The 20,041-nt window shown below is 39.0% G+C and overlaps 1 protein-coding gene across 3 annotated transcripts in view; it reads right to left on the bottom strand.

The window, feature by feature from the left end:
• Window positions 1–4,015, bottom strand: part of LOC114463272 (RNA-binding motif, single-stranded-interacting protein 2-like) — a 61,030-nt gene extending 57,015 nt beyond the window's left edge. Inside the window, exon 1 of one of the 3 annotated variants that reach the window (XM_028446731.1) lies at window positions 3,833–4,015. In XM_028446731.1, the coding sequence (XP_028302532.1) occupies window positions 3,833–3,904 (72 nt within the window). In that variant the 5' untranslated portion in view covers window positions 3,905–4,015. The remainder of the gene's footprint in view (window positions 1–3,832) is intronic. The other 2 variants (XM_028446732.1, XM_028446729.1) reach the window with 2 other exon arrangements.
• Between the last annotated feature and the right edge of the window lie 16,026 nt (window positions 4,016–20,041).

The raw sequence follows: 20,041 nt of genomic DNA, 5'->3' as shown, positions 1-20,041 counted from the left end.
AAAACGCTGACATATGGACAGTACCGGTCACATACATGAGTATACAGTACGTTTTCTTTTTCCCCTTGTTTGTTGCTTATTTAAAGTTGAAATCCTCAAGTGCAACGTGGGTCAACACAGTGAGCTGTCAAACTTTAACGAGTGACATCAGAAAGGTTGTGGAATAAAAAATGAAAGGACGCAGTCACCCGTTTCGGAGCACAGGGAGTCTTTATCCCTGCAACCTCTGGCTTGAATGAAAGGCCTTTTATGACCCACTCTTTACATTGGGGTGACAATTTAATGCAGCCGTCGCTGTGTTTCTTTTATGTCCTTTCATATATAGCGGTGCTTTGACTCTGTGGAGTCTCTGCTAAAGCTTCCCGAGCTTTAAGTCAAAACACAGAGTTGACATTTCCTGAAAGGGACTCCCGCCAAGCGGAGAACAAAAACCAAATGACAAGTACAAAAACAAACCGTTCCACAAAGCCCTGACGGAGAGCCGCGATACCTTAAGAAACACAAGAAACTGCCTCCTGTTACATTTCCATCCAGGAGGCTTTACGCGGAAACCGACCCGATTTGATTTGAGAGCATTAATTGTATTTATTTGAGGCAGGAAATGAGTCGCTGACTCAGGGGTGGAGCAGCTGGCTTTAAGCACAACAGAAACCAAACGCCTCTCAGTCGTCAGTCGGTGGGTAATAACCTCACACGCACAAAGACAGCTTTTCCCACCTCGTCACGGCTTTTTTTGTTGTTGTTGTTGTGTTGAGACTTTGAGCGGCTGTGCAGCACCGCCATGGCAGTCTGTGAGATGGAAAGACTGAGGAGAGCTCAGAAACTTGACCTCTGTGTGAACTTTACACCCACTAAAGTCACAAACTGAACCAAATGGAATCAAACATTAGGATTTTTCAGTATTTCTATGCAGACACACCTGACCTAATATATAAACATTGTGAAATATTTCAAGATTGTAGGTTTTAGTTTAAGGTACATTAAACTTTTAAAATAACCTTGAAATCGTTTTATGTATAAATATCAAAAAATAGGATCTGCGGCAAAAAATAATCTAATGAATGTTAAATTAATGCAAGCAGGAATTATGCATCTGTGACAGATCATACTCACGCACTGTATTTGTGCATGTGAAAGTGAAAATGGCTGGAAAATGTTACATAATATTTTGAGTAAATTCTATCTAAGAATGTGAATAGTCGCACATTAAAACAATTTAAGTGTTGTGTGCAAATTGTTACCTCAATTTAATTAAGTGGATTTCACTGGTAGCTTCTTAAAGTGTAGCAACTGGACTTAATGGTTGTTGTTTTTTCTTTGCCACATTGTAGAGAGTATTTTATTGACTGTTGACTAACTACTGAACTTTATCATCTTTAAATGGCTTTTTAATACATGCAAAACAAAGACAAAATAACAAAGAAATTATGATAATAATCATTTCACGACACACAAAACAGTAACAAATATAGATAAAGTGAGAGAAAGACAAATACAGTGAGTCCATAAAGACAAATTACAAGAAAAATACACAAAACGACAAGAAAAAGGGACCAAATGACTCACAACAACCTGTAAAAATACACAAACTGACCAGAAAATACACAACACACAACAAACTTAAACAGAATGACTAAAAAATGTAACAAAATTAATTAATGACGCACAAAACTGCAGTAGCAAAGATGGATAGAACACAAAAAAGAAAGAATAACTCCAAGACACAAAACAGTAACAAATATAGATAAAGTGAGAGAAAGACAAATACAATGACTCAAAAATTACATGAAAAAAAAATACAAAACAACAAGAAAAATACTCAAAATGACTCCAAAAATACACAAAAAACTTTATGAATACACAAACTGAACAGCAATGAACACAAAACAACAAACTTAATGAGAGAAAGACAAATTCAATGACTCCATGAAGACAAATTACAAGAAAAATCACAACATGACAGAAAATTTTCAAAATATTATTCCAAAAATACAAAAAACAACAAACTTAAACAGAATGACTAAAGAATATTTACCAAAATGAATCAATGACACACAAAACTGCAGTAACAAAGATGGATAAAACAATGCAAAAAAAAAGAACTCCAAGACACAAAACAGTAACAAAAATAAATTAAAAAAGAGAGAGAGAGACAAATACAACGACTCAATGAAGAAAAAATTACAAGAATACAAAAAAATTCAAAATATTATTCCAAAAATACAAAAGACAACAAACTTAAACAGAATGTCAAAAAAATGTTTACCAAAATAAATCAATGAGACACACAAAACTGCATTAGCAAAGATGGATAAAACAACAGAATATTCAGTATATGATAAAATGAGAGAAAAAAAACACACAAAAACCTATAAAAATACACAAACTTACCAGAACATACACAAAAAGGCAACATTTAACGCTCACATTGGTCTTTGTTCTAAATGCTGACATGGAGTCTTACCTTCGGATCAGATGAATAATTTGTTTCCCTTGTTGTGATAAAATCAATAAAACTTATCCCATCTCTGATCCAGTATTATTTATTATTTCCATTATGAGTTGCTCTTAATGACACTGGAGGCTATGAGTTCATGTTCGAAACAAGAAGAGTCATTAAATCATAAAGCTTGTCCTTTTGTTTGAGCGTGAAAAACTCAACATAAATACTGATTTATTCTGCTATGGTTCCAATGTGGCTTGGTTGAAGTCAACTCCTGCTGCTGCTGGTGGTGGTGGTGGTGGTGGTGGTGAGTGACAGTGTAAAGCAAACAGCACAGTTTTCCTCAGACAAGCACAGATTGTTGACAGTAATCAGACAGGATGAGGAGAAGCAGCCAGGCGGTGCCCAAGATCACACACACACTATCAGTCAGTGCACATTTTTAAAATGCCTTTCATAGAGCCCTGCAGGAGCCCTACGGCCATGAGGAGGAGGAAATGATCAACACTTAGTGGGAACTTTAGCACACACACACACACACACACACACACACACACACACACACACACACACACACACACACACACACACACACACACACAGAACACCAGATAATCAGGACAATGGGATCAGGCAGGAAGTTTATCAGCACAACATGTTGTGTACAGCTACACACACACACACACATACATGATACAGATGAGTTTTACTTCTACACAAACTAAAAGCGCGATTCCTAATCCTGGGAATGGAGTCATCACGGTGTGGTGGGGTTTTTTTTTTTTTTTTTTTACGGGGTGGGGCGTAAATATTCCTCCCAGAGAAAGCAGGAAAACTGTAGAGAGGAGACATGATGGGGAGCTGATCTAAGAGCACATCTAAAGCCTCCTCGCGCTCTACGCAACAAGAGGCTCAAAACATTTCCCCGACGCGTTTCCTGCCCGTGCGCGAGGCGCGTGTGTGTGTAGGTGTGCGCGTTTATGTGCGCGTAACAACCCCCACTTCCACAAACACATCCCAGACACGGACGCGCTTTCCCCGGTTACCCATTAAAGTTGTTCTCCATTATTGACTTGTTCATGAGCCATTTCGACATCCCGGTATCAGAGCTACAAACACCCGGGAATAGAGAAAGAAACATAGCGGGCGTGACAGGAGCGACCCGCGGCCGTTTCCCACCCTAGGGCGCAGGGCACGGTCCGGTACGCACGGCGCACATTCACTCCGCCAAAAGTGTGAAGTTAAATTCCCTGGTGTTTTCTCGCTTTTCAAGGACACTGCAGCTCACTGACACAAGCCCCGGTTTCACGTCGCCGCAGACGCGGGTGTGTTTGTTGCCCCGCGGGGCCAAGCAGCCGTAATGTGCGGGGAAGTCCCCGGAGCCTTTACCTTTTTGCTGTTCCTGCTGTTGTAGCCGTTGTAAGGGTTGATTCCTGCCCTTGGCGGTACGGAGAGCAGCATTTTTCTCGGCGCTATGTCCGGAGCGGCGAGCACAGCCCAGGCTGCCAGCTGACGTCAGCAGCTGGGAAGTGAGAGCCTGGAGTCCCGCTGCTAGACGGAGAGTGGTGCTGCTGCTGCGGGACGGGGCCCCCGGCCCGGCCCCCACTGTCTGCAGTGGCCCCTCCATTCCGGTTCACTTTAGTTATTAATCATGCAAAGAGCCAAGGAGACAGGAAGAAGCTCAAACACTTCCATCCATTCATTTGGAGCTGGAGATATTTCTAACTCAAGGCCCGCGGGCCAATTCCGTCCCCCCTCAGTGGGTACATAGCGCACACAGGACTATAGAAGTAGATTTGTGTTTTTGTTATTCAATATAAAAATATAAAAAATGAAAAACATCAAATCATAGAAACAAATTGTTAAAATGCAATTATTTGGGTCTCGTCTTTTTTTTTTTTTTTTTATTTATTTATTTTTGCATTTGAAGTAATTGAAAAAAAAAATATATATATATATATATTAAATTAAAAAATAAAGACAAATCGACCTCCATACAAAACAATATTGAGTGAAATCAGGTGGGAAAATATTCGGAATGATTGCATATTTTTACTAAATCCTCAAAGTTTTTTATTTACTTCATTATTCTGATTATAGCGTTCTATTCCCTTCCTCAATCATAAATGTTCTAGAGCATGTGAGTTGTATTTCCTATGCTTATACAGTCCTATTAAAATATTTTGCATCATTATTATATTTTCATACTTTTAACCTTTTTTATGTATTTTACGTTTCCTTTATCTGTCTATTTTAACATCTGGAGGTGGATGCAGTCCTGTTTCTCTGGCTGCAGTCAGCCTGTTCGCCTTATGAGGTGGTGCATGGCTGGTGACCTCACAGGACAATGTGGGTTCAACTTTTCACCCTTTGAGCTCTTATAGTCTATTGATCGCAAACATAACATTATTTGTATAGCACTTTTTTAACATTCCATAGAACAGTGGGTTATAGATGACTTCATCCCTCTACCTTGAGACCAGAGCATATATTGGCTTTAGCAACTAACAGGAATGCACGACTGATGTAGCACAGTTTCTTATACGCAACACCACATTTTTGCACTCCAACAAACTAATCAGCTCATTTCAGAGCTGTTTCTAGCTTTTATGGGGCCCTGGCTATGAAAGATGGTGTTTGAGGAGAGCCAGTTTGCCAAACTACCCGTACCTGCAGATGTTCTTAATCCAATAAATTGTCCATAAACATTCTATTAAAGCTGCTGGCGATGATAATTTTTTAACAGATAAAGACATAGGCCACATAGGCCGATAAATGGAAGATCATTTACTAACAAATGTAGGAATCAAAAGTTTGTTTTGATTTTCACCATCAGCATTGCGTTTCTGGAATTTTTGGTAATTTGGCATCAATAACTGCATTATTGACAATATTTTCAACATTGTTGGCCTATTTTAAACTTCTGTGTGCTTTCATTCTCACTTAGGGCTTCTAACTTCCCTTTCCCTCTGCCATGATCATAATTAGCTGAGTTTATACATGATATTTACAGGTAGGAGAAACTCAAAGCTTCAAAAATTCAATCCATAAATGATCTTTTTGCTTAAGATTGCTGTTTATTAATTTCAAATATGCAGCAGCAGTATACATTAATATATGACAAAAATAGCTTTCTTCATTGTTGTCGTTTAACGTTAAATTTATCATCCTAGCTCGTACTCCAAAAATAAATTCCTAATTTTTCACTCATCACTGCACAATCATTTGTCCTAAAGTTATATTTAATTAATAATAAAAATTTACTACAGCAAAAATAAATTAAGTTTAAAACTATTTTATTTATTTCATTTTCATTTCAAACTTATTTTCTTTAATTCCACATCATGGCATTAATATAATTAATAGGTTAACGCTGTGTGTAACTTTATCAAGTAACGTGAGCATATTCTTCCCCATTATCTGCTATTTATTCCTTAATTTACTAGTTTAGTGGGGGATAATCCACTAACATGCTTTAATGCACACGTAAATGAGTTTACATACGTTGATAATAATAATATCCAATATGATTATTTAAACGTCTTACCGTTCAAAAATGCATGACAAATTCTCTGTCTGCTGTGGCTTCAATAGGCTTCATCAGTGAACCGCTTACCTCCGGGGAACGGATGCGAGTCTCCATGAGCCGCTATTGCTGTGAAAAAACTGAACCATTGGAGTGAACGGAGTTGACGCAACTTTTTCTCTATGGCTCTGGTTCCTACAAAGTTCAAGTCACATGAACAATTGTCAACAAACTGATTGTTGTGTTTTTGTTTGGTGTATTTTTTGAGTCAATCTTTAATTTTATGCATTTTTATCATTATTTTTGTTGTCATTTTGTGATTTATTTAGTTTCATGGTGCTTTTCGATGCTCTTGTTGTCTTTTTTGACTCACTTTGTGTATTGTTGTTTTCCTTTTGTGCATTTGTTTTGATGGCTGCACAAACCAAGACTGAGGGCAGCCTGTGGCCCGCGGGCCACAAGATGCCCATGGTCTGCTCAAAAATAAACAGTCCATCTGTGATGTGGTCTAGTCCCAGTTGTCATGAATGAAATGCATCTGGCTCTCACGCTGTTTTCCTGTGTGTTACTGTGAAGCTCCTAGATGAAGGCAGTACAACATTCAACATATGTAGGACATGCTTGAGTATTTGCCATGGCTGTGTAAATGAGCGCTATCCTGGCGTTAACCTTCACGTGTTATCCATGATCACTGTGTGAACCACTCTGGCCTTTTGTCCACTACGGCTATATTTAAAGACCTTTCCACTCCATCTGGCTGCCAGTGATTGCCTTAGAGGTGAATCTTTGATGGCAGTTGAAACCTGACTCCTGGAAGGCAATGCATTCACAATAATGAACGTTTGTTTAGCTTCCTGGCTTTAATCAGGCAACCGAGCACTTGTACTTCTTCATGGTTAAAGAAAAGCCTGCAAACATAAAGCGTGCAAGACTTAAAGGTGTTTACTTGTCATTTACTTTTGTAGACATCTGTTGACGAGCAATTTGTAAAATTGTAAGTCTTAATGTTCAGCCTGAAGAAAATTTGGAAGCTAAATACACGCAATCTTGTGCCTAGCAGACATGGCATTTATGCCTTGTATTTAAAGAGATGTGCTGCACTTGGGATTAAGTAGTTTTTAACTTTTTCATAATATATCTATTCATCTTTAACCCTCTGTTATAGTGAGGCTGAGTGGGAGAGTGCACCCAGGGCTAGAGATGATTAAGCAGAGAAATGGGCAAGAGTAGGACCCAAAATATAGAACCCAAAGCTTATCCAAGAACTAAAGTACTCACTGTTGAAAACAAAGAAATCCAAGACAGACTGACTAAGACAGCAGCACACAGAAAGGTTTGGGTATCAATGACCAAGCCATCATTCTGTGCTCAAACATTCCAATCTGCGAACAGGAGATTGGGAACACCTGCGTGGAGACAGGCAAGAGAGAAGAACTACCTACTTACTCGAACACACTCAGACCTAGAACACTAGAAGAGCTTATCCACTGACAGCATTTTACTTTCCCCAGAACTATCTTTGTACCGACCGGTGGAATCATGACTGTAAATCCAGCCCTTTAGGTTTTTTAAAGCGCACCTTTAAAGCTTACAGCCAGATCACAGAACGCCTGGTGTCTCCAGGGATTCGCCACATGGAGAAACCTAAGAAGCTGAAGTATGATCGCATGAATATCAAAGACCAGAAAAACAACATGTCAGCCTCAATCATGTACAAAGCTCTTTATCTGCAGAGCACCCATTTATTCATTCATTATTCCATCGCCAACCTCCTGCACCCTACCTCCAGGACCAGGAGCTGAAACTGGGGAGACCTAGCTTTTTCAATTACCGCCCCCGCCCTCTAGAACTCACTCCCTCAAAACCTCAGAGACTGCACAGACCTTCTCATCTTCAGAAAACACCTCAAAACACACTTATTCCAGACTGCTTTTAATGTATAGCCATTTTATTATGTAGTCTATCTATTGTTTTTTACATTGTGTTTTTACTTACATCTATGCCTCTGTATTCTTACCTATTGTTTGCGCACTGCAGTTTTTATCCCTGTAAAGTGTCTTTGAGCTCTGAAAAAGCGCTATATAAATAAAATGTATTATTATTATTATTATTATTAATTATGAATTATTGGTAATAGTGAGATGAATCTTAAGCATTAGATGCCTCAAGGGCTTGTTTTTCCAATTGCTGTTTCTTATGTCACACCTTATGGGTACAAAGTAACTCAGCAACACAGGGTATATTTTTTTTCCCCGTCGTGAAACTTACCCTGCACCTAAACCTCCTAGAACTGTGGATTGTTGGGCAAGATAGGAGTGTAGAAAACAAACAGAAACTTTGACAGATCCCACAGACAAGCAGAGACAGGAACTGAACTCAACATACTACCAACAAACTAAATTACTAAAAATGGACCAACTGAAGAAATAAAAAGCTCCCCCGTGGGATTTGATTTCACACCAAATAATGTCCTGATATCTTTCCGTATAGCAGTGTAGCCCATTGACATATAGGTGCACAAAGATGACATTGTTGCACTTCGGCAGAAACCTCAGACTAGCGCAAGCCGCCACTTTGACTACACGGACATTGTTTGGATGTCAACAGACGAGTTGCTAAGTAACCCAGCCCCTCCACCCCATGTGCTCCAGGCTTTCAATCTATACTTATTAGCTCTGGGATAGCAGAGCTGGGTTGTTGTGTTTGTTATTAAGCGTTAATGTGCTCGAACCAATATCCATGTGTGAGTAGGATGTCGTTGGATACATTTTGTTTGGGGAAGTCTTTTTGTGTGTTTTTGTTGTTGTTCTATATATGTTGTTGTTTTAGGGGCCACAACTTAATTAGACCACAGGCTGCAGTAAGTTATCAGGCTACCAGATGCCCATGTCTGCTCTATAGGAACATCCTGAATAAGAAAGGTTTTTGCAAAGATTACATTTGTTTGTTTTAATTAAAAGAAACAAAAAAAAAAGGTGACAGCAAGCACCCTGACACAGGCTGTTTAAGGACAACTGTTGAGGAAAAACCCCCCTTTGCATGTATTACCAATGTCCTCTACCTCTGTCTCTCTCACACACACACACACACACACACACTCAGCCATTAGGGCTGTGGGGGTTAACCTCTGTCATCAAAGAAGTAGGCCGTTGTTTGGGAGGAAGGGGAGTCAAGTGTGTGGTAGAAAGTGCATATGAATGGTGTGGAAGGGTTCAGGGGGTTCATGTGCAAGGTCTAGGCCACTGGGACTGCCAGTGTGGTGGGGGTCAAGGTCGTATTTGAGTGCAGAACATGTCTGACCATGCAAACAAATGACACAGACCAGCAGAGATTTCATTGTCAATTCTTGTCATCTATACCTGCTCTTATATATATATATTTTTTATTTTTTGTAATCTATCATTTAAACTCTGTGTACTGAGATCAAGAGTGCTGGAAAAGTGCCTTTTAATCAAATGTATTACTGTTCTCATTATGCAGACTTGAAATCTGTTTTTATTTCATGGAGAAGACAGGGACAAATGAACAGATGTATGCGTCAGCTTGATGTGAGAAGAGTTATTTAATGCTCCTGCTGTGGAGACCACACACTCACTCACTCACACCCTGCGGTTGGAACCAGTTCTGATGTGGAGTGAGAGACAGGATGTTTTGCTGAGGCTCGAAGATAACTGGCTAAAACATATACAGTATAGTGTACATGTTGTTATTGTGTGTGTGTGTGTGTGTGTGTGTGTGTGTGTGTGTGTGTGTGTGTGTGTGTGTGTGTGTGTGTGTGTGTGTGTGTGTGTGTGTGTGTAGCAGTGACGTGCCATGAGCACTAGGGTTGGGTAGGCAGGGCATTGCAAATCGAGCAACAAAGTCATCTCAATGCGCTTATCAAAATATGAAATTCATAATAAGAAAGAAAAAACCCAACAAGATCCACATGAACAAGCATTTAGCCATTTAACAAAATCAAGATGGTAAAACACCATTAAAGAAACAAACAATTATTCAATATAGCCTCCATACTCTCACAACAAGATATTTTTCATGACACAAGAGCGCATTTGTTGTTTGTGTTGGAAACACAGAAACATGGACAAAATGACAACAACAACAACAACAACTCGGAACAGCCTCAGTGAGGCGCATCCACAAAGCCAATCCTACCATTCACTGTAAAAAACAATTCTGACCTTACCTTTGCTGAAGGTCTGGTAGCTCAGGTGTTGGTCTCCCATCTTTTAAAAGCTGTTGTTTTTCCTCAAAATAAAGTTTCTTTGTCATCTCTAGCGCTGTCATCATGACTGTAGTGTTATCCCGCTTCTAGCTAGAGAACGTAGCAGCAGTGGCCATGTGATATCAATTCACTAATGCATTCTGAAGGTACGTATAGCATTTAGCATAGCACGGTTACGTTCAAAGGCAGCATAGAGAGCTGCCTTTTTACGTAAATGGTCGTCATCTTGGGGAACTGAATGCGCAAACACATAAAAACATGTTCTGGAAACAGAACCAGAGCAGTGTGCTTCTGCCTGACAGCGGAGTGAGACTATGCAGCCGTACCAGGAAATAGCAATGTTTAGTCATTTGGGCTATGAAAAGCACGGAAATGGAAAAATAAATAATTTATAATTATATTATAATTAAAACAAATAACCAAAATATCAATTCACCCTTGGGTAGGAACTGCCTACCCTGCCTACCCTGACTGCGCATCACTGGTGAGATGGTAGGTAGGAGTAGGTAGTTGTTAACAAAGCATAGATTGTTCTTTGGAGATTTTATAGTATAGACTGGGCGTGTCTTAACTGCTCCAACAGAGAATTTCCAGCCTAGTCAGCCAAAACCTCAGGTTTTAGTAACTCTTTAAACATTAGTAAAACTAGCAAATGAGACATGTGTCCTGTTTCTCACTCTGTGATTTCATCAGTCCCAGTTGCTTATAATAAGTCCCAGCCTCAAGCATCAGTTAGGTAAATACTAAACTCAGGTGCAACCAGTTTTGTTGATTGTCCAGCAAATGGGAAACTTGATTAGTATTAGTTCATTACTGTGGTTTGATTTTCATACTTTTGTCAGCGAGGTTTATGTGTACAATACGTCTTTACTGAAAGTAATCCGAGCGTCTGATATGAGTAGCCAGAGTGAAAGCCTGGTGATGGAGTGAAAGGAGAGACGGGGTGAGGACAGGGGGAGGAATGGAGGGAGCTTAAGCGGATGGGGGAAGGGCTGTTTTTGCATGCCTCAAATTCCTTAGGTGTTATCAGGATTGCCAGCACTATAATTGTTCTTTTTGAAGAGGGAAGCAAAACGCAGAGGCTGTGCAACAACTTCAGGTTCCCTTTTTTGCTGATAAGATGTCATTGATCTTTAGTTTCTCTGTGCAGACTTTTTAAATTGTTGCACAAAGAGGACACAGCTGCTCATACTTATAACAATGTTACAAAACATTTCAGATTTCTTGCTGGGGACTCATTTCTATTATCTAAACAAGAAAACGTAACAGATAGGCATTTGTGTGGAAAAATACGTAGGTATTAAATCATAAAATCTCTTTAAAGTTAGCACGTAGCTGAAATTAGAAATGCACGAGAACTTATTTTCAGATAAACGCAGACTTAATCATTTTAATATCGGTCTATAAAAGACAATGAGAAGGATAACATGGCCCAGCCCATTTAACTTCTGTACCTGCTTGCCCAGCGCTTCTACGCACTATGATAACCAAAATATGTGGGTGTGGTCACTTCTTTGGAGTATGGAATTCCTTCACAGTCTCAGAGGAAGACAGCACAAGCATTGTTTGCAATTGGTAGAACGCAACGATTAAATAGCTGCTAATAAAATGACGGACTTTGCAAAGAATGTAAAGCTGTCAGAGACAGTTTTAGGGTGTGGTCACAGCAAATCCTAAAGCTTGGTTTTACCACTCTAGGTTTCATTTCCGACGTAGTTTGGCCCAGTGTGAACACACAACCGTACGCTGCAGCGTTTAAAGAGTCTAGACTGGATGAAAATGGGCATCTCAGAGCGGTTGCAAGCAGATGTTACAACCATTCATTGAGAAAATATATACAATTGAGTTGAAAACAATACATGTCATATACCTGTACATGAAAAGTTATAAGACTGTCACCAAAATCTTACAGTCCAGCACTGCAGCAAATCAAAGGTACAATAAAACATTTAAAACCATGTGTGGATGTTTGTGGAAAACTGACCAAAAAAACAGGTTTAATATATTTAACAGGTGTAGGACTCAGTACTGCTGTGGCTTTACCAGCTCAAGGAATGCAAATGTGAACATAATGCTCTGTGAGTCCCTGAGTAGAAGTGAATCAAGGAGTCACTGACTTGCTTCACCTTGGCTTGTTCACTCTACTGCTTTTTGTCGCTGAAAGTCATATGAACACTGTACGATCTGTTACAGCATCTAAAACAAGCAGCTCTGTACCTGACGGGGTCTTCCTGTCAGTTTGGAGCAATTTCCAAAGTGCATTGTAAACGCCAAATCAGTCAAACCAAGGAGTTAATATTAATGACTGTTCTCCATCAAGTCAAGAAGAGAAAGCAGCCTTAAAGAGCATCCATAGAAGGTATTGTCTTTACATTTGTACCCTAATGCCTTATTAGGTTTAGTTTCTATAGTTATTGGTTTAGGTGTTTTTGATATTGATCATTTACTGGTTATAGAAATTAAAAAATAATGGCATTGAATCAGTTGGAAAGAATCCATTTCCATCGAATCCATTATAGGACACACACACACACACACAGTCATGCACTCACAAAGTCGAACGTCTGTCTGTGGGGCTCCTCTCACTGACATAAAGCACTGATTCTAATCTCTACCATAACCCCGGGGCATTAACCTCAGCCATACTACACACGCACACACACACACTTGGAACCCTGATTGATGAGGTAATTCATCAGGCTCTGGAGCAACAGAGGGGAGGGTGAGAGCAACAACGAAGGGAGGAAGTGGTGGTGAGGAGATGAGTGATGGTCAAAATCATGATGTATCTTTCAGACTGTATGTGTGTGGTGGCACTTGTGCGTCTCTCTCTTTGTGTGTGTGTGTGTGTGTGTGTGTGTGTGTGTGTGTGTGTGTGTGTGTGTGTGCGTGCGTGCGTGCGTGCGTGCGTGCGTGCGTCCGTGCGTGCGTGCGTGCGTGCGTGTGTGTGTGTGCGCGTCTGAATTTGTTAAGGTCTTGTAACTTTTGTGAGCGATTCATAAAAATCTCCGGTTTCTTAGCGCGGGAACCAGCTCTGCCCTCTCCCTTTGCTTCAACCTGGCTTCCTTCACAGCTGCAGTAAACTGGGCGGAGGTGCATTGTGGGTCTCCGCTTGTGGATGAAAGAATGACGCATGAAAGTCATGACACAGTCCAGATGAATAGTGGGTGTTTTCACTTACTTCAACCATAAAAAGTGTGTTGGAAAGAAACTCGCGAGCAGAAAACCAGAGGTGTCACTACGGATAGTTTTTCACTGATTGACGTGAAAACCATTCTTAGAAGGAGGAGAGGAACTAGAAAAGAAAAAAAAACTGTAAATTTAAGCAGAAGTACGCACTTATACACATTCTTTTCTTCAGTAAAAATACAGATACTTGAGTTAATAGTTATTCTGGTCGAAAACTGATTCATATTGTTTACGCAGGTAAAAGTTAAAACGCACAACTTTAATAGCACAACTTTTTTTCACAAAGAGTGAGAATGCTGTTAAGCTGTAACGCATTTTCACTATTTGGATAGTTTCTCATTATTATTATTATTATTATTATTATTATTATTATTATTATTACATTGTGATTTGTTTACTATACTTTTAGTCTGATTTGAGCAATCAGGGTACCCCAACCTTCAGAATCTATTGGACAGTTTTATGTCCTGGTGTTTTTGTACGTTTTATACTTTGTTATACTTCAATTCACCCAAACCAGCTGGTGGACACCAGTGGTGAGGGATGTCATCAAATTGCCCTTATTGGCCTGTGGAACTCAGGAGGTATCGATAGGTAAAGTAGAGTTTGAGTCACTAAGAAAGAAACACGGGTGTGGGCGGAGTTTGGTGAGACCATGGAGAATGACTTCCACACAGCTTTGAAGAGGTTCCGGGCCAGCAGCCGGAGGGGAAAGCATTGTACTGTCAACACTGTGTATGGTAAGGATGGTGTGCTGCTGACTTCGACTCAGGACATTTCAGTTAGAGGAATACTATAAACGCCTCCTCAATCCCACTGACATTACTTCCAGTGAGAAACCAGGTCCTGGGGATGTGGGAGTAAGCTCTCCCATCTCTGGGGCTGAGGATGGCAAGGTAGTTCAAAGCTCCTTTGTGGCAAGGCCCCGGGGATGGATGAGATCCGCCCAGAGTTCCTCAAGGTGCTGAATGTTGTTCGACTTTCACAGTTGACATGACTCCGCAACATTTTGGTAAGGTCTTTTAAATGGTACAGATAACAATGTGGTTTTTGTCCTGTTCGTGGAACTGTGGACCAGCTCTAGACTTTCAGCAGGGTCCTTGAGTGTGCATAAGAGTTTGCCAAATCAGCCCACATGTGCTTTATGAGCTTGGAGAAGGCATTCAACTGTATCCCTCAAGGAATCCTGGAGGGTTCTTCAGGAGTGTGGGGTATCGGAACCCCTCATATGGGCTGTTTGTTCCCTGTATGACCGGTTTATAGCTTGGTCCACATTGCCAGCAGGAAGTTGGACTCGTTTCCAGTGAGGCCAGAGCGTTGAGGGGGTTCAGTTTGGTAGCCTCAGGATTGGGTCACTGCATTTTGCAGATGATGTGGTCCTGATGGCTCTTTAGCTCTTGGATCAATTTCCAGCCGAGTGTGAATTGGCCGGGATGAGAATCAGCACCCCCAAATCTGAGTCCATAGACCTTAACTGGAAAAGGGTGGAGTGCCTTCTCCAGGTGGGGGATGAGTCCTGCCCCAAGTGGAGGAGTTCAAGTACATCGGGGTCTTGTTCACAAGTTCGGGAAGGATAAGGCAGGATATCGACAGGCAAATTAGTGCAGCATCTGCTGTAGTAAAGAGGGAGTTGAGCTGAAAGGCAAAGCTCTCAATTTATCGGTCAGTCTTTTTTCCCACCCTTACCGATGGTCATGACCTTTGGGTCCCACCAGAGGAAGACCCAGAGCATGTTGGAGATACTATGTCTCGGGGCTGGCCTTGGAAGGACCCCACAGGAAGAGGGTGGGAAGGGAAGTCAGCTAAGAATGCTGCACTCGCAACCCGAATAGGACAAGCGGAAGTACATTAACAAAGTACTTTCCACCTCTGAACTGGAGAAAGCTTCAAACATGTACAGCACTATAATGATCCTTGGTTGCAACCCAGAAAAGTAAATTCAAAGTTTACACTAGGTTGTGCTACCATCTGCTGGCAGATCCTCATAAAACGTGTGTGATCCCAATGAAATGGAGAAAGGAGATGGGTGATGGGGTGCAGTAGTTGGGGTTGGCTCAAGTGACCCCCGACAATGTTTTTAAGTTATTCTGCCTTATGCTGGTATCTCTTCTACCTTCATTCTCTATACAGTGAATGTCAAGACTTAAATACCTAAAACACATCTTCAGCTCTTTTTGAAAAATTAAGATCATTACCTTCTCAGTTTTGTCTCCATTTAATCTGACTGTTGATTTTAGTGATTACAAAAATTCCAATATGAAATTAGACTCCGTTCAGAGGACATCTTACTTGGTTTCTGCTGTGTCAGATGTCCCGTCACATAAACAATAGCCACATCTATCTGTGCATGAAGGATTAGATGTGAACTGTAGGAAATGTGTGCAACCCACACTAAGGTTACTGCTATCATTACTGTCTATGGTGATAATAATGGGGTAGAGGGAGTGGGAGAGAGGATTTTTATTCAGTAGTGATGAATAAATATTGATTTATGAGCGCATTCAATATCATGTTTGCGATGAGCTTGATCACAGTGAATTTTGCAAAGATGAGATTAAATGGATAGTAGGTGCGACAGGTGTATGTTGTAAAATCAAAATCCTTCTGTGTATATTTCTATCATTATGTGGGTTTTTGGAGTTATCTTGTATATATATTTTTTGTTTTGTGTGTATCTATTCATCATTGCGTGGGTTTCTGTTGTTTTTAAAGCCATATTTGTTAGTTTTTTTATTCTACTATTAAAATGTGCAATCGCTGAATTAGTGGAACGTTACATCGTGCGACTATATATCATATTAAAACTTCCTGTCGATTGTAAGAGTGTTGTTTTGATAATGCGAAACAGGAGGATGAAGCCAACCTTTCCATCCCTGCTACATTTGATCCAAGTAAGTGTCATTTTAACTGCAGGAGATAGTAAATGCCCAAAGAGAAAAGAACATTTCCATATCTTAATTCTGGGCTGTATATAATGTTGTAATTTGATGTTTGGTAAAACTTATAATGCAAAGTTCATGCATAGATTTTATTTTATTTTTTAATAGAATGTCATGATTTTAATTTTAGACTGATAGTATATCAGTCTCTGTTTTTGCGTTCTATTTAAGGGTTCACACAAATTGGTTGTATGTTTGTTTTGTGTTTTTATATTCCAGTTTACTGTGTTAGAGTGTACTCCCGCCTAGTGCCTGATGACAGCTGAAGATAGGCACCAGCCAATGGATAGAGGATTTTCCTATTGAGCTGAGAAGTGTAAAAGTCAAATAAACACATAATTATATTCACAACTTCAATTACTTTTGTCCTCTTCCCTTTTCTAAATATTGAATTGTCTATTGTACTAATTAATGAACTCCATTAAGTCTCCCACCTCTGAAAAATTGCTTTGGGTAACGTAACTAGGTAGTCAAGGCTATGGTTTTTGCAATCGGTATCATGTCCATTCTGGTGTGCTAATCCTGTGCTTCTCAAATGGGGGTACGCGATGGCACTACAGGGGGTACTTGAGAGTGAGTGAAAGATTAACAAATGAAAGCATTAAAAAATATGGAATTTTGTAATGTTTTTTTTTTAGTTAAAAATGATATTCATAATAATAATGATGATGATAATGATCTTGATTAGAACAATAGCAGACAGTTTTGGTTCCACAATAGGGGTGACGATGAAAACTATATAAATAAATGCATTCAGGTATGGGGTGCAGAACGTAAAAACTGGGATACTTTTTCATAGCCAACATATTTTAAACATTTATCTCACTTTCCTCACATTTAACTAATTTTTCTTTCATTTGAAACAGAAATTAATGAAAAACAACATGTTCTATATCATTGTTAAAAATGTGTACACATGAAAAATAAGTGTAAATGGTAAATCTAAATGTTAAATGTAAATCTAAATGTTAAATGTATATCTAAACTTAGATGTTAAATCTAAATCTAAATGTTAAATATATATCTAAATCTAAATGTTGAATATATATCTAAATCTAAATGTTAAATGTAAATCTAAATGTTATATTTATATCTAAATATGAATGTTACATTTATATCTAAATATGAATGTTACATTTATATCTAAATATGAATGTTACATTTATATCTAAATATGAATGTTACATTTATATCTAAATATGAATGTTACATTTATATCTAAATATAAATGTTAAATCGGTCACCAAGTGTAAAGCTAATTAAGTTTAGAAATGATGCAAAGTGGGCAGGTCAGCGCCTGTCAATCACGAAACCCTATCTAAAAACATTTAGATTTAATTTTTACATTTAGATTTAACATTTACATTTAGATTGAACATTTAGATTTAGATTTAATATTTAGATTTAACTTTTACATTTAGATTTATTTTTCATGTTTACACATTTTTAACCATTACAGTATATCGAGCATGCTGTTTTACATGAATTTGTCTCAAATGAAACAAAAATGAGCTAAATGTGCGGACGTCAGCTAAATTATCAAAATATGTCGGCTATGAAACAGTGACCAAGTTCTTACCTTCGGCACCCCATATTTAGGAGACACTAAATACAGTTTAATTCCACTTATTTACAAATTTAGATTGAATAACTCGTTCATTCCATCATTATGCGATATAGTTGTTTTTTCATAGTATTCTGAGGAAAATGTTGCAGTCGGACAAAGGGGGTACTTGGATTCAGGAGTAAGAGAAAGGGGGTGCTTCAGCCAAAAAAGTTTGAGAAAATGGTAATTGCACTCATTGTTTTAGAGAAACAGCGCCATCATGAGGAGGCTAAAGTTATTGCGTGGAACCGACTGTAGGACACGTGTGTACATGCGTGTATGTGTGCGTGTGTATTTTTATTAAGTGCAGCTTCAGAAGTTAAACGACTGAAATCTTTGTATGGTACCACTGTCCGTGCGTTTGTTTCACGTTTTTGTTTTCAGTCTGGATTACGCAAACGCACTTGGCGCGAGGACATTTCTGGCTAGAAAAGCAGCATTTTTGGGGAAGTTTGTATTGTGAAACTGTTGCTATGTTGACTACAGTCAGATCTAATTTAAGCTCCCACCGTGCTGCCAAAACAGCCAGGCGCTTATAAAAACATGAAAGAATGAGGACTGGTGGCAGTGAATGACATTCCCGCTGAGTTATTTGCTTGTTCAAAGTGGCACATTCACGAGCCGGCTCTTTATGTGCTGCAGAATTCCCCCCAAAGCAGCCGTTTTTAATCCATTTCACCTCGAAGTGAGAACACTGTGAAATACTAGCTTTGAAAGCAGCAGACATCAAAGGTTTTGATGACAAAGCTGTGAAAGAAAGGCCCGTTGATGCATTGTGTTTGCTCTTTGATTTGTGTGAAAGCAACGCCTGTGAAACTTTCTGTTAAAAGTCAAAAACAAAAACTAGATGACGTTCGATTTTCGTGTTAGTTTTTATTTTTTATTTTTTTCCTATTTTTTTCCTATTGTCTAATAAACAAAGGCCATTTTTTGGTTGATAAGGTTAAATCATTGTAGTAAATATCCACTAGAGGTCAGTATTGTACAACCTGTAACATGTTCTCATCCATCATGCATCCATCAGGTTCACATGTGAAAAAGTAAATTGATTATCTTGGTAAAGGAGAAGTGCTCACTAACTGTACTGTACAATTCATCACTATAACCTGACAGCTTTGATTTGTGTATGTATCTGTATTATATTTCTACATTTGTATTCTTATTTTATCTTATTTTATTTTTTTCTACTATAATGTGTGCACTTGTATTTAATCCTTATTTACTGAGCCACTATAAAAAATTAAAAAATAAAAACCCAGAGAACCTATAACTGTGGTTTAAATCAAAGCCCTTGTCCATATGAGCTTAATTTGATCTCTCAGAACAGATCCATTATGGTTTTAGGGAGTTCTTTATAAAAACAGATAACCTATTATCTATAACCCAGTGGTTCCCAACTGGTGTGCCGTGCAGGCAAATCCGGGTGTGCCGTGGGAATTTGTGACAACCACACATTTATTGCAATATACAACTGCACAAAATGAATATTTTTCTAAATTTACTACTTTGTATGCACTCATTTCATAATACAAACTCTATACCTATTTTTTTTAAATAAATATTTCATGAGTAACATAGTTATCTGTCACATTTTATTTGGCATTAGTAAATAATTACGCACATTTACAGATATTATACATGATATTAGTGATAACACGTGTTATAAAGGCTATTTTGCACAATAGGTGTGCCTTCACATTTTTACTTGTCCTTTGGTGTGCCTTGGGCACAAAAAGTTTGGGAACCACTGCTGTAACCTACATAATGTCACTAACCGCTTTGTGGTTCAAATCCCACTTCATCCCAGCATGCCCTTGTGCTAAAAACAGAGCTGCGTCTATGCTCTTTTATGGCCCAAGTTTGCCAAACTAAATGGAGAGATTCCTGATTCATCCAAATGCTCCATAATTTGCAACAATCAGTAAAATGTAAAATGAGACCTATGATTCAGCTTTGGGGGCCCCTAGTGCAGTGTTTTTCAACCTTGGGTTCGTGACCCCATGTGGGGTCTCCTGGAATTAAAATGGGGTCGCCTGAAATGTCTAGTAATGTCAATAAATATGATGTTTACATTTTGTATTTATTTACTTTTTTAGCATCATTAGTTTATTTA

The sequence above is a fragment of the Gouania willdenowi genome, chromosome 5 (genome assembly GCF_900634775.1).
Source record: "Gouania willdenowi chromosome 5, fGouWil2.1, whole genome shotgun sequence".
NCBI classification, from domain to species: domain Eukaryota; kingdom Metazoa; phylum Chordata; class Actinopteri; order Blenniiformes; family Gobiesocidae; genus Gouania; species Gouania willdenowi.
The sequence above is the reverse complement of the archived record's forward strand: the minus strand, read 5'-3'. Positions and strand labels throughout refer to the sequence as shown.